The 13929-nt window shown below is 43.1% G+C and overlaps 1 protein-coding gene across 2 annotated transcripts in view; it reads left to right on the top strand.

Annotated features, from left to right (window-relative positions):
- DLC1 (DLC1 Rho GTPase activating protein) overlaps window positions 1–4977 on the top strand; it is a 340623-nt gene extending 335646 nt beyond the window's left edge. For both annotated transcript variants that reach the window (XM_060246397.1, XM_060246398.1), the window contains 4 exons: window positions 114–332; window positions 1543–1760; window positions 2005–2178; window positions 4599–4977. In XM_060246397.1, coding sequence (XP_060102380.1) covers window positions 114–332; window positions 1543–1760; window positions 2005–2178; window positions 4599–4719 — 732 coding nt within the window. In that variant the 3' untranslated portion in view covers window positions 4720–4977. The remainder of the gene's footprint in view (window positions 1–113; window positions 333–1542; window positions 1761–2004; window positions 2179–4598) is intronic.
- The last annotated feature ends 8952 nt before the right edge of the window (window positions 4978–13929 follow it).

Genomic DNA, 13929 nt, shown 5'->3' with positions numbered 1-13929 from the left:
TTCCAAACCAAGTATCCTCCTATGATGAAGGCAATGATATGATGCATGGGAAATGTCTCAAATGATGAACCTCCAACTGTTTTCTCCCTCTTGTACCTTCACCCACTTCCTAGATCCCTGAAGAAATGAGCAGATGTCGGAATTCTTACACAGAGCAAGATCTTAGGCCGCTGAGTTTGGAGGAACTAGGACGAAATAGCAACTCAGAACCTGCAGACTATCATTCTTACATCCAGGACTGTATGGATGATTTGCTGAAAGAGGTTAAGGACAAATTTAAAGGCTGGGTCAACTGTTCCACCTCAGAGCAAGCTGAGCTTGCTTGCAAGAAGGTATGTTAATGCGTTTTGTTGCTGTTAATGGCTTTTAAGATGCGATTTTATTATGCATGTTTTAACTTGTTAGCTGCTTCAACGGCTAGAAAGGCAGGGGGTATACATTTTGTAAAATAAAACTTCAGAGTGGCTACATGATTTTGGGACTTTTGCTTAATTTTTAAATGCATTCAACTCACAGACACAACACAGAGCTTTTGTTAAAATCATATTTCTGGGGCTAGATACCATACATGTGTTGGTGATGTGTTCTAATTTCAGCATGGTTAAAACCATTTGAGTGATAATACTGGTAGATGGAAGTGAAAAGAGCTATGAAATTAAGACCATTTCCCAAGTCTTTAAAAAATGCAGAGCCAGTTCACACCAAAGTTTGTGAGTGGATAAACATTGTCAGAAGCCTCTGGTTGAATGCAGAAGATTAACTGTTCTGACCATTTCTGCAAGCAGTCTGAGGCCATTCCAATATCCACTTGCCCCCTAAGAGTGCATTACTTTGCAACAATGAGGGGCAAGGATAGGAAGAGGCAGCGAGAGAGATTTGGGTCAAAATCAGTATCAGTTGCAGTCACCCAGGGACTTCTCTGTATGATGAGGCTCAGTTCACTGGTTCCTGGTTTTTTGAAAGTAAAAATCTGCTCTTTTTCACTGACAGTAAGAGACTCAAGTCTATGGGTCATTCAAGAATAAATGCCTTGATCATAGGATCCCTTGAATGCTATTCACAGGCTACACACACAACACACACACAGATATATATATCTTCTGCCATGAAGAAATATGTTTATAATATGTATCTGCCAAGGCTTGACATATTCATTTTATGCCCACTGAATAGAAAACCGGGGTGACCATGAGAGATGTAACAAGACTATGAGAGCTATAACAAGTTCCTTTAAAGCACTGATGATTTTGGAATAATCATCTCATTTACACAAGAATCCAAGTGCCTGTTGATTCTGCGTCCTAACTTGCAATTTCAACTACCTAATTCTCTGGGGCCCTGTTACTGTGATCTATGAATTATGAACCCCAGTAATCTTGCTTATCTCTTGGAATGGTCAGAAATGAAACTCCAGCTAGATCTTTGCTTTTGACCTTGAATGTACTCTTTTGATCTTTAAGGAAAACAGGGATAACATTAAAAGGATGGCTGTAAGAAGATAGTTAAATATGTAAGTGTAACTCTGATTTCCATGTTTTCCAGGTGTGTGAGGGTCCACCTCTCCGCTTGTGGAAGTCTACCATTGAAATACCTGCACTTCCCGAAGAGGTCTTAAATCGTGTACTAAAAGAACAGCACCTTTGGGATGAGGATCTTTTAGATGCCAAAGTGATTGAGACTTTGGACAGCCAGACTGATGTATACCAGTATGTACAAAACAGCATGGCACCGCATCCAGCCAGAGACCATGTAGTCTTAAGGTAAATCCCTAGATTTCACCACCAGTAGGTTTGTGAAGGAGGGAGCTCACAACATGGTTATTGGAATGTGTCAAGACCTCCTGGTAGCCACAACGGTTACAACTGAAACCACATGAAACAACAACAACAATAATAATAATAATATCAGTAGAAAAATTGATTCATCATCTTCAGTTCTTTTTCTCAGACTTATTTGTTTTAAATAAGACTTGTGTTAAATAGGATTGTGCTTTTTTAAAAACAGGACATGGAGAACCAATTTATCGAAGGGAGCTTTCGCTGTTCTATGCTCCTCTGTGGAACACGATCGTGCTCCAGTCCTTGGCGTGAGAGTAAATGTGCTCTTGTCCAGGTATCTCATTGAACCATGCAGTTCAGGAAAATCCAAACTTACCTACATGTGTAGAATTGATTTAAGGTAAAGTTTGTAAACTCTACTCTCTCTATCTCTCTGTATTGTACAGTTGTACTCTGAATTGCAAGGTCGCCATGTGTTGGCATTGCTGTCCCATTCCATCCTGATTCCTAATTGTAAAATGAGAAATCATGATGTTTGTTTTAATTCAGAAGTGCAGAATTCTCAGTAGGTATTCCTGCTTGAAGTCTGCTTTTGCCCTGGACCAGCATTACATTTGACCAAAATCCATCTGTCTTGTTGGATTTTGGCTGCTCCTATTTGCATTGCCCTGTTTTCTTCTGTTTTACAGTTGCTCTGTTTTTGTGAGTGCATGCTGCGCTCACAAATGCGCTGCACTAGTGGTTCTGCAGTCTGTAACAAAGCAAAAATGTGACTCTTCGGTTAGGATTATTATTTTATGCTGTCTTTCCATCTGATCAGGGTCTCCAATGTAGCACACATAAAAACATTCAAACATTTCAACAATTAAAAACATTTAAAATTCTATACCAATTCAATAAAAATACAAGCAATCAATATGGAATCAGGGAGGAGGGCCAGTAATTGTTATTGGGGGGGATGCCAAATGAAACAAAAAAGTCACCTACTGGTGGAAAACTTTGAGAGAGGGAGACAGGCAAATTTCCCTGGGGAGGGAGTTCCCAAGTTTGGGTGCCATGACTGGGAAAGCCCCTTTCTCAGGTTGGCACTCATCTAGCCTTAGATGGCAAGGGCAAATGAAGCAGGGCCTCTGAGGATGATTAGAGTAAGCAGGTAGAGTAAGCAGGTAGGTTTATATGGGAGAAGGCAGTCCTTCAGGTATGTTGATCCTAAGCTCCACAGTGCCATAAAGGCCTAAAGACCTTGAATTGAGCCCAGAAGCAAACTGGTCCCTATGACTTCTGTATCTACTGCAGTTTCCAGACAGTCCTCAAGGCCAGTCTCATGTAGAACACATTGCAATAATCTAATTTAGATGTTTACCAGGGCATACACCACAGTGGCAAGACCTTTCCTGCCCGGGAAGAGCCAAAGTTGGTGAAAGGCATCCCTGACCACTGTTGTCACCTGGGAGGGAATTGAAAATAAATCAGCCAGTATCATAGTGCCCCTGTATAAATTGATGGTGTGGACTCATTTGGAATACTGTGTACAATTCTAATCACTGCACCTCAAAAATTATTATAGCATTGGAAAAAGTCCAGAAAAGGGCAACTAGAATGATTAAAGGGTTGGAATACTTTCCCTATGAAGAAATGTTAAAACACTTGGGGCTCTTTAGCTTGGAGAAACATTGACTGAGGGGTGACATGCTAGAGGTTTACAAGATTATGCATGGGATAGAGAAGGTAGAGAAATAATTATTTTTCTCCCTTTCTCACAATACAAGAACTCGTAGACACTCAATGAAATTGCTGAGTAGTCAGGTTAGAGCAGATAAAAGGAAGTATTTCTTCACCCAAAGGGTGATTAACACATGGAATTCACTGCTACAGAAGGTGGTGGCAGTTACAAGCATACACCTTCAAGAGGGGATTGGATAAACACATGGAGCAGAGGTCCATCAGTGGCTATTAGACAGTTCCAGCATTTGTTGGAACTGTCTGCCTGGGGCTCTGTATTCTTGATGCTTGAGGGGGGCACAGTGGGGGGGGGGTTCTAGTGTCCTGATCCCACTGATAGACCTCCTAATGGCCCCTGGTTTTTTTGGCCACTGTGTGACACAGTGTTGGACTGGATGGGCCATTGGCCTGATCCAACATGGCTTCTCTTATGTTCTTTTGTCCAGGCTGCTTAACTGCCCCTTTAAGAGGAGTACAACACCATCCAAAACAAGGAGATAGCCCATTTCCTGAGTCAGACTTTTCCCTACCTGTAGCACCTCTGTTGTATTGGAATTAAAAGTTTCAGTATGTAAGCCCTCATCCATTCCAAAACTGCCTCCAGGCAAATGTCCACAGTTTCCACTGCTTTTCTGGGATCTGCTGGTGGTGTGAGATAGAACTGAGTGTCATTTGCATATTGGGGAAACCTCAGCTCAAATCTCTGGATGACCTCCCTCAGCAGTTCTATACAGATGTTGAAAAGTATTGGGGGCAAGGTGGAACCATGGGGAACGCCAAAGGGCAGAGCAGCAGTCTCCAAGCACTACAATCTACCCTCAAGGTAGGACCGGGACCACTACAGAACAGTGCCTCCCAGTCCAAGTCCCAAAAGTCTATTCAGAAGGATACTATGACTAATGAAATCGATAGCCACTCAGAATTACAGGAGAATTAGCAGAGTTGCAAAAAAAAAAAAATTATCTCCTGGCACGTCATCTCCCCCCCCCTCCCAACTTCTCCAGCTGAATATTTATTTTAGAAATGTCTATCTCATTTGTATTTTTTCCTCCAACCAGATGAATTGCTTCATGTGCACATTTTCTTTTGTTACAACAGGGGGCATAAGCCTGACTGGTATGCAAAGGCTTTTGGACACTTATGTGCAGCTGAAGTTGTGAAGATCAGAGATTCTTTCAGCAAGCAGAACGCTGAGAGTAAGGAAGCAAAATCCAGGTGACTACTGAAGCGGACCAACTCTGCATTCAACCCATTGCCACCAATGTGCATAGATATGCCCAGGAGCTGGTGATTGTCTGCTGCGGAATGGGTCACAGCATAGCCTGCGAAGTTCTCACAAACCACGAGTATCTGGAATTGGTCTGCTATTTCACTCAAAAGGCTGTGGCAATAACCATGCATTTTAAAGCTGCTGCTTCCTGTCAGTGTTAGGTCTATTGTGTAGGCCTTGACTGGAATATACTGGACATTACAAAAAGGAATTTTTTAAAATATATTATTCTATGTGTAAATTGCTTCTGAGAAGCAAAATTCAAAGAAATATATTCTGGAATACAGTGAAAAAAGTGATTTTAATGTTACGTATCTAGCTGTGTGCTGTTTGTTTGAGGGACTGTTGCATCCACTGGATTTGTTGGTACTCTTCAGTGTGTTCTCACTAAAGTAAGTGAAGAAAGGTTTGCACAGAGACAAAAGGCATTGAATGGCTTTCTGGATTTTGGACAGAGTCTTGGATACAGGAGTAGTGGAGGCACAGTGTCGGGTCCACTCAAAGGCAATGAGAAAAAATCTTAATGTTGTGAGGAAAGAGTTCAGCCTGAATTTTTTTTGTCTGCTCAGTAGACTGTCGCAAGCTAGTCTTGTGTGACCTGCATATGTAACCAAGGAAGGCAGAACATGATGCCCAATGCAGAATTTATTGGAGAGATGGGAAATATCCTGTGTACTTCAATATGTCTCTTTCAAGGGTAGTGATTCTATATCTTCTCCTATTTGAAAGAAGTGTTCTCCACATCACTGACACAGAGGCAAGTATGTCATTCCCCCTGGAGTGTATGTTTAACAGTTCTGATTAGTGATTCTATTAAATGCGTTTGCCTCAGTTATACTTTAAATATCTAGGGATCCATCTTAAAAACAACATGTGAAGTGGCACTTGGAGTTCTAGCTCTCCAACAGCATATTGGGAAGAGATGCTAGTAGAAACACATTCACTGTTTTTAATTCACTTCCCATCTTCCCAATACATATAATCCCATCATTTTATCCACAAGCTCCTGCTAACATACAGGCCGGACTCTTAACAGACATCGTTTGTATAGATCTCATAGGAATACACAGACAGCTTGCAACGTGAAGGTAGAGCTGACTTTGCTTTCAGCAGCTTACCAAAAAAAAAAGACAGCACTGGAAAAAATAGCATAACTGGAACATAAAACGTTCTAAAGTAATCCAGTGTAATGGATACTGTGTTAAGAGTTTGAAGGTATTCATATCATCTGCTCTCATATAACCGTATTAACCTCATTTAGCCAAATGCTTTTTGTGCGAGGGGGGGGAACTTCCCAGATCCTCAGAAATGTTGAAGGTTGGATAAGGAAAAGTATTGTTGCTATTAGATTATCTGGGCAAATTGAAGGACTGCAGGTTAGGCTAATCGGGAGGTTCAGCAGAGGGGGTATTTCTTTGCCCAGGTTAGTGGCTTTTCGAAGAGGAAAGCCCAGACCTTTTAACTCTGCTATAACCTTGTGTGTTAGGATGGCAGGAGCAAGTGATGCATCTAGGCAGGGGCCTGCAGAATTAATGTGCTGCTCATTCACATTTCCGAAAACTGTACATTCACTGTTTCAGGTGTTGTCAGCAAAATATTTTTTTTTATGGAGTCACATTGTCAAATGATATGTTACATGTCATAGGGGAATCTTAAGCATTTCTTTTTTTAAAAAATGGGAGTTTACTGCAGGAAGGTAAAAACAGGGTACCAGGAAGGGCAGAAGGCGGGGATCTTCACCAGTGTTTCAGACAGCATAGGATTATGCTTCAGGTGCACCTCCATTACTGTTGGGTATGAGGTAGCAATAACAAATGCAGTTCAAATATACTGCTGTTCAGTGATCCAGTGCTGAAATACGTAAGGTCAGATCCAGACTAAATTTTCATATTCATTTGTGGCTTAGAAGAAAAACACTCCCCCCCCCTCCAAAAAACAAACCCACAAACAGCATAAAACAACCCAATGAGAAGTGCCATACAGGTCCAGAGCTACAGGGGCGCCAGGCCACTCCATTCAACCCCCCTCCCTTCCATCTGTATGGCCCCTCAATTGCAGGGCCACCAATCTACTCCCTTTGCTCACTGCCACTTTGAATAAGTACAGCATTGCTCGAGAGGGAGACGGGCGCCATTTTCTTTTTCGCATTTACATTCTTTTGTAAGTTACCCCCGTGCAACTTGGGCACCTTCCCGATACGGTTCGTTATCTCAGCAGTAAGCAGTGAAGTCCTGCTCATAGCTCTTGGAAGTCAGATGTCATTTTGAGCCCTGCAGCCCCACCCACCCCCCTCCAATTTTCTGGCTATGGACCTGGTGCCCTAACACCACAATTACCGAATCAGGGAACAATGTGAGCAGTAAGTTATCTAAAGCAATGTATACTATAAACTATACAGAAGGTGGGTTACAAGGTATATGACGACGCAGTAAAAACAGGTTATAATCATGAATTGCACCTTATTCCATTATAATAATGGTGCCCTCCTGGGCAGAATGGACCTTTCCTGCTTCACTCCATTTCACTGCAGCCTACAGATCTCCCGAAAATGCTGTTCCTGGGAGATTGGGCCCCCTGAGGAATGTCATGGGGAAAGGCTACAGCTGAAAGGAGAGAAACTGGTGTAAATGGCCAATTTAGTCTGGATCCAACCCATAATCTCTTAGAGCAGGCCTTTGGCTCTTTGCTGTGAATCTCGCCCCACTTGCAGTGGTGTCTTGTGTAAGGTTTGAGCTTTGGTGTAGAGATGCAGTATTAGTACAGAGATGCACTGAACTAGTGTGAATACGGTGTGAATGAAAAATGTAAAGTGGAAGTTCGATGGCTGGGTGGTTGTTGTTGTTGCTGTTGTTTTAAAGCAAAGGCTTTAAAAAGTTACCTGTGCTTCTTGTTGCTCTATCCCTGGCAGCCCTCCTTTTAAACCTCTCCTCTCCATGTTCTACAACCGGGGACAACTGCCAAGGTATGCATTGTGCCAGAGATGGTGTGAAAAGCTGGACTGTTCATTCCATCTTCCTCACCCGCATTAGAGAAAAGGCCCACGCAGCTTAGAAGTTGCCTTGTCACTCAGGCCCGTCACTGGTTTCCCCATCTCAGGGCAGCAGCGTGGCTGGAAGCAGCCCTTGGTTACCGTTGTCAGTATTATTGGCTTTTTAAATATTTTTGTGATGAAGAATTGCGATGCTACCCACAGGCTGTATTATATTTGTCATAACTGCCCATGCCTGCCTCATTATCCCACACAATTTTGTCTTGTTTTGACCCATGACCCTGATTGTTCTTTGCACATTTTACAGTACACAGGCCCACTGGCAAAAGTAGATCCAGACTTTCTGCGGGAGAAGAGATGCAATATAGCCAAGTTGTGGAGGGGGGGGTGGTGCTCCCCGGCATTTGATTCTTTCCAGGGGATAAGCTGATGGGAACAATGTTTTTCCTGCAAGTTGTGAAAAACATCGTAGGGCTGTTAGTGCAAGCTCTAATGAGGTACTAACTCCACTTGTACAACACTGAAGATCAGGTGTGGACTGGTTCCAGCTCTTTCAGATATAGTATAAGAATCTCCTTGGGGCGGGGGGCGGGGAGAGAAGCTGTGTTACATCATACATTTGTATCCCCACCCTTAGTGGTTGTGAAACTTAGGGCCAAGTGTATACATTCAAATGTTTAATGAATTGGGTCCTGGTTCCCCACAGCCAAACAGCAGCTACAGGGAATGCCTTTTTTTAAAAAAAGGAAAGCCCAAAAAGGCTCAGAACACTACTGTAGAGGGGGGAAGGGCCTTCCCTCTCCAGCTGTTTTCACTCATGGAAATAGCACAAGGGGGTTATGTCCTCATTTTTACTTCTTATGCCCATCAGAAACAAGGAAACAACTCTGTCCAGTGCTGTTTCCGCAGGAGAAAAGGGGGGGGGGTTGAGGGGGAGGCAAGAGCCCTTCCTTCTCAGCCTATTTAGACTTTGTTTTTAAAAAGCCATTCCTCACAGCTACTGTGGGGCTACAGGGAACCTAGGTTGGGACCCAGATACAACTCTTTAAAAAACCTGACTGTGTAGCTTGGCCCTTACTGCCAGACGCGTGTGTTTAGGATCATAACATTAATGTTCCTCGTGAATAGGGCAACCTTGTGCTTTCCTTGTATACTTTCCTAAATGTTTAAATGTGTAAAAACGTATGTTGTACATACCATTCTGTTGTAAACGTGTACACTTGCTCACAATTTATTGTCCAATATAGATAAAGCATGAACATAATTATTTAAATATACTTGTATTTATACCTCAGATATTCTTTTTGGGGAGGGGAGGATTTTGTACCTCAAGTTGTCTACCCTTCCTCCCCCCTCATGTAAATAAGTTCTACACGAGTAAGGTCTAAGTAAAAGAAGGAAAGGTTTATATCTTGCTGTTATATGTCTGTACAGTATATAATCAATAAATGCACTATTAAATGTTGATATGTGTGAGACAATTGAATAGCACTTACTCATATGGCCAGTCTTCTGCAAGAGTTATAAAAATGAGTTCAAAGCCAATTATTTGGATCTGGTTCTCCCTGCAGGCAAACAAACAACCACTCCCATGTACTGATGCTGCAGCTTCAGTGATGTGCTTTTTCAGTAGTGGCCCTTTGCTTAGGGAATGCCCTTCCCCTTGAGGCTCGCCTGGCACCATCATTGCTCTCTTTTAGGCACTAAGCCATAGTTTCTGTTCATCCAGGCTTTTAATTAAGGGATTGATCTTTTAATACTATTTTAGTCTGGAAACTTTTTTTTTTTAAGCTTCCAGTGATTTGTATGGTCTGTTTTTTATGTTGGGCTGGATATTTAATGCTGGATTTTAATTTGTATCTTTCAATGTTTTGATTTTATTATTTTGTAAGCCACACTATAAGAAAGAGCCCCATGGCGCAGAGTGGTAAAGCTGCTGTACTGCAGGCCTAAGCTCTGCTCACGACCTGAGTTCGATCCCAGTGGAAGCTGGTTCAGGTAGCCGGCTCCAGGTTGACTCAACCTTCCATCCTTCCGAGGTTGGTAAAATGAGTACCCAGTTTGCTGGGGGGAAGTGTAGATGACTGGGGAAGGCAATGGCAAACAACCCCATAAAATATCTGCTGTGAAAATGTCGTGAAAGCAACGTCACCCGAGTCAGAAACGACTGGTGCTTGCACAGGGGACTACCTTTACTTTAAGCCACACTGGGCAGGTTCCTGGAGAGGTATCATGTAATTTTTCTAAATAAATGGCCAAAGTGCTGGAAACAAAATACAAGAAAGAAGTTTGTGTGCCGGATACAAAAAGGGAGCGAAAGAAATGAAGCCAGAAGCACACAGAGCAAGCCAAGCCCAGTGGCACCACCACTATCTCAGGGATTGTCCTTAGAATTGGCTGATGACTGGACAAGAGGCAGAAGCCATGCTGGCTGCCTGTTGCATACCAAATCTGTTTCAAGGACCTGGTATTAACCTTCAAAGCCCAAATGGCCTGGGACCTACCTATCTGCAGGACCACCTTGCCCCACATGTTCCCCACAGAGCACTGAGATCAAACTCAAAAATCTTCTGGCTGTCCCTGGGCTAATGGAGGCTAGGTTCAACTCCACCAGAGCAAGAGCCTTCTCGGTTGTGGCCCCAGTACTTTGGAACACTCCAGAAGCCATCAGGGCCCTGTGGGATTTATTGCAGTTCTACAGGGCCTGCAAGACTGAACTGTTTCATATGGTATATAACATCTAATGGGAAGGGGCTGCCACCACATCTGGAGCCATCGCACTTTGATTACTAACTGCCTAGGATCTGCGCGTGAGAAAGAAAATATTACATGACCCACCTGAAGTAGCACCATTGTCATTTATCTTAATATTGTTTTTGTTTACTAACTATTTTATGCTGTTAGCCACCTTGAGTCTGTACAGAATGGGCAGGATATAAATGTAACGTAAATAAATAAATAAATAAATGCCTGCGCCCTTCTCCCATGCTGCAGGCCCCAGCACCTCAGGGGCTAAGGTGGAGATCAGGCCCTGGGTGCCAAACACAATGGCCAGTGGTGCTGTTGTCAGTATGAGTCCTGGGGGTTGCCTATCATTTTTTTCAGTGGCAGAATGGAACTTTCCTGCACTCCCTTTCCACTAATCTCTATGAAAATGTTGCTTCTGATAGATGGGGGACCGTAACATGAAGAAGGCCTGCAGCAGGAAGAGGGATTCAGTGGAAGTTGCCAGTTTTATCTGGCTCCAACCCAAAGCCTTTTGCAGATAGTGCTGGTATTTTAGACCTACCCTTTCTCCTTTGATCATGCCCATGCAGCTCAGTCCCACTGCACTTCTAAAGGAAAAAGGCCATGTAAACGTTATGCTGAGGTCATCAGCTGATGAGCAAGCCTCCAAAGTATTCCAGTTTAACTGGATTGTGCATTATTGTGCAGATGTCAGTTTATCAAATGCAACAGCGATTTGTCAAAACAAAAGACACGACTGCATCCCAAATTGGCCCATCTATTACTACAAAGGATTGTTTTTTAAGAAAAGAAGTTTTCATAGAGAGGAGGAAATGGTATTGCCTGTCCAGGAAATGTGCAAGTTCCTTCCAAACAAAAGGACAAAAGACCAGAACTGGCAATAAATCGGTGAAAGTTTAATGCTTGCATCGCAAAGGAAGGAAGCCAAAAATAGAACAGTGGGCTTCATGTGTCGCTCTGAATAGGGCAAAAGCTTATGGAAAGTCAGCTGCGAAATTTCAAAAGAAAGCGGTCAATTGAAATAACACTTGTGTCTCTGGACGGGAGGGGAAAAAAGGAGATTCTACTTTCTTCTCAGGGGGAAGCGTTTCTGAATTGCTGCATCAATAATTAAGTCGCTGCTGCTGTGCGGCGCAGCCTGTGTGGCTCTTTGCAGCTCTCCTCCAGCTGTGCCTCCAAAGAAATGTCAACGCTCCCCACCCTTTCAATGGGACAGCTCTTTCCCAAAGAGGAAACTCAGGAAAGAAGATCAAGGGATGAAGTTGCCAGGTGTCCTGGATGGACAACATTCTAAAGCTAATTGCAAGGCTGGTGGAGTGGGGGTTTCTTATTCATACTCCCTTTAAGATCATGACCTGCATGTGTTCTTTGTCCTCTCTCTGTCTCATATACATAGAGAATACAAAAACCAGTTTAAAAACCGAACTGGACTGTTTTGCTACTGCAGACACGATAAGCTCTCTGGAATTCTCATAGATGCAGAGAGAGACGGGTCGTTATTTTGTTTATTACAATAATTCAACAATACCAGAGGGCAAAATGTATACTTCCCAGCATGCATTGATGAAACTGCAAAATGAAAACACCAGCTCTCCTTGTTGCTTGAGAGACTGGCGGGATAGGGAGGATCACATTATCCCGGAACTCAATGTGATTTGAATACTAGGCCAGTGTGTAGTTGGATGAGCTGAAAGGAAGATTGTGTAATACCAAAGAAGTACCCATTGTTTTCTGTATGCAGAAGTCAACATCCCCCTCCCCTCCCTCCCCCCAAAAGACATTGCAGGCTGGAAGAAACCACCATCCTTCCCCAGTTTTCCTGCAGGACAATGAACTCTTCAGCCTACTCATGAGGTGATAACTTCCAGATGATTTCAAGGCACTGAGTCGATTGAAAAGTATGTTGAAGACTCAGGGGCATTTTGAAACCAACCTTCCTGTTTGGGATAAAGCTAGTTTGGGGAAGAGGCGTACTGTGGATTAATGTTTTGTAAATGCCTGTGAAATCGCCCCTCTTTTCTTGTCCATTCACTCCTCTCACTAGCTAATGTTTCCAGAGTGCCTGGCAACGGCGTCCTACACATTCGCCATGACAAATCTGCCTGCGCGGGCAGAGTAACATTTCTCTGTTACATACCAGCATGTAATCTCATGGTTTATGACAATATGCCAGCACAAGAGTAGGCACACCTCCCTCAAAGCAACTTTTTCCTGGCACAGCAACCCTGCCTTTGGAGCTATTTTGTGTGTGTGCGTGTCTGTTTTTGTGAGTCAGGATGTGGGTATGCCCCTAGCATGCCCAATCCCACATTACATAATACATGCATCAATCTATATATATGAAATTGTGGAATTCCCAGACCTTTGAAAATGTTCAGGTAACTTCAGTAGAATATAAAGGTGTGTAAAAGGACGGGGGGGGGGGGCGGGGGATACACATTTCATTTTTCCACTACTGTTCCTCTACATATTATTACCTTCCCTTTTTGAAAAATTTCCTTTCCCTTGGTTTTAATAGATGTAAGTTTCCTGCTGTAACATTTTTGTTTCCTGTCTAATTCAGGTGACATTTTCAGGGACATCACCTACCTCCCATTTGATCCTGCCTGCCAGATTCCAGGCAAATGGGAAGAAAATGTCCCAAACTAGAAACATTTCTCATGTACACAGACAGGTACTAATTGGTATGTGACTGAATCCTCTCCCTCTCTTTTGTGAGATCCTCATGCATAAGGAGCTACATTTGAACAAAATGAGAGTGTTCAAGAAGGGGTGGGGAGAATCTTGACTTGGTTGATTCCAGCTGTCAGCAGGACCCCGTGGCATCATTGAGGAATTTCCCAAACTAACTGCCAACATTGTGCTTCCTGGCTGTCATATTGTACATTGTCTCATCAGCAACCTATTGCTTTCTTTCCTAACAATCTGCTGCCACAGTTCCTGAATATTCTATTGATTACAGAATCTAGATAATGTGGCCCCCTCAGACTGTTATTCCTCCTAAAGAATCTACCTTGAGAGGGGCATAATCTGGGCAGATTGCTGCAAACCCCCCCCCCCCCATCTGATTTTAAAATGGCTACATTATACAAAGTTCAAGAAAACGAGAGCCTGCTTTTCTAGTCATACAGAATTCAGCAGGCACAATGTAACAACCACCTTGGTAGAACTGAACACATCTGGCTTGGGTCTGTGTCCTGGCTGCAAGACCTTCTGCAACCGCTTGCCTTTGCTGCCTTGTGGAGAGAAGGATATTGACATCAGGATAGCAGTCTGGGTCTTCAAGGTGCTAAAATTTTGGAATCCATTTGGCTGCAGTCTTAGAACTCACCTTCCATGTTTGCCTGTGGCCAGGTTACATCCTGTCAAACATTCCCAACTATGCCCGGTATGTTACTTTAGAACTACTCCAAAGTGTGGAA

This window comes from Heteronotia binoei, chromosome 9, assembly GCF_032191835.1.
Source record: "Heteronotia binoei isolate CCM8104 ecotype False Entrance Well chromosome 9, APGP_CSIRO_Hbin_v1, whole genome shotgun sequence".
Classification (NCBI taxonomy): domain Eukaryota; kingdom Metazoa; phylum Chordata; class Lepidosauria; order Squamata; family Gekkonidae; genus Heteronotia; species Heteronotia binoei.
The sequence above is the reverse complement of the archived record's forward strand: the minus strand, read 5'-3'. Positions and strand labels throughout refer to the sequence as shown.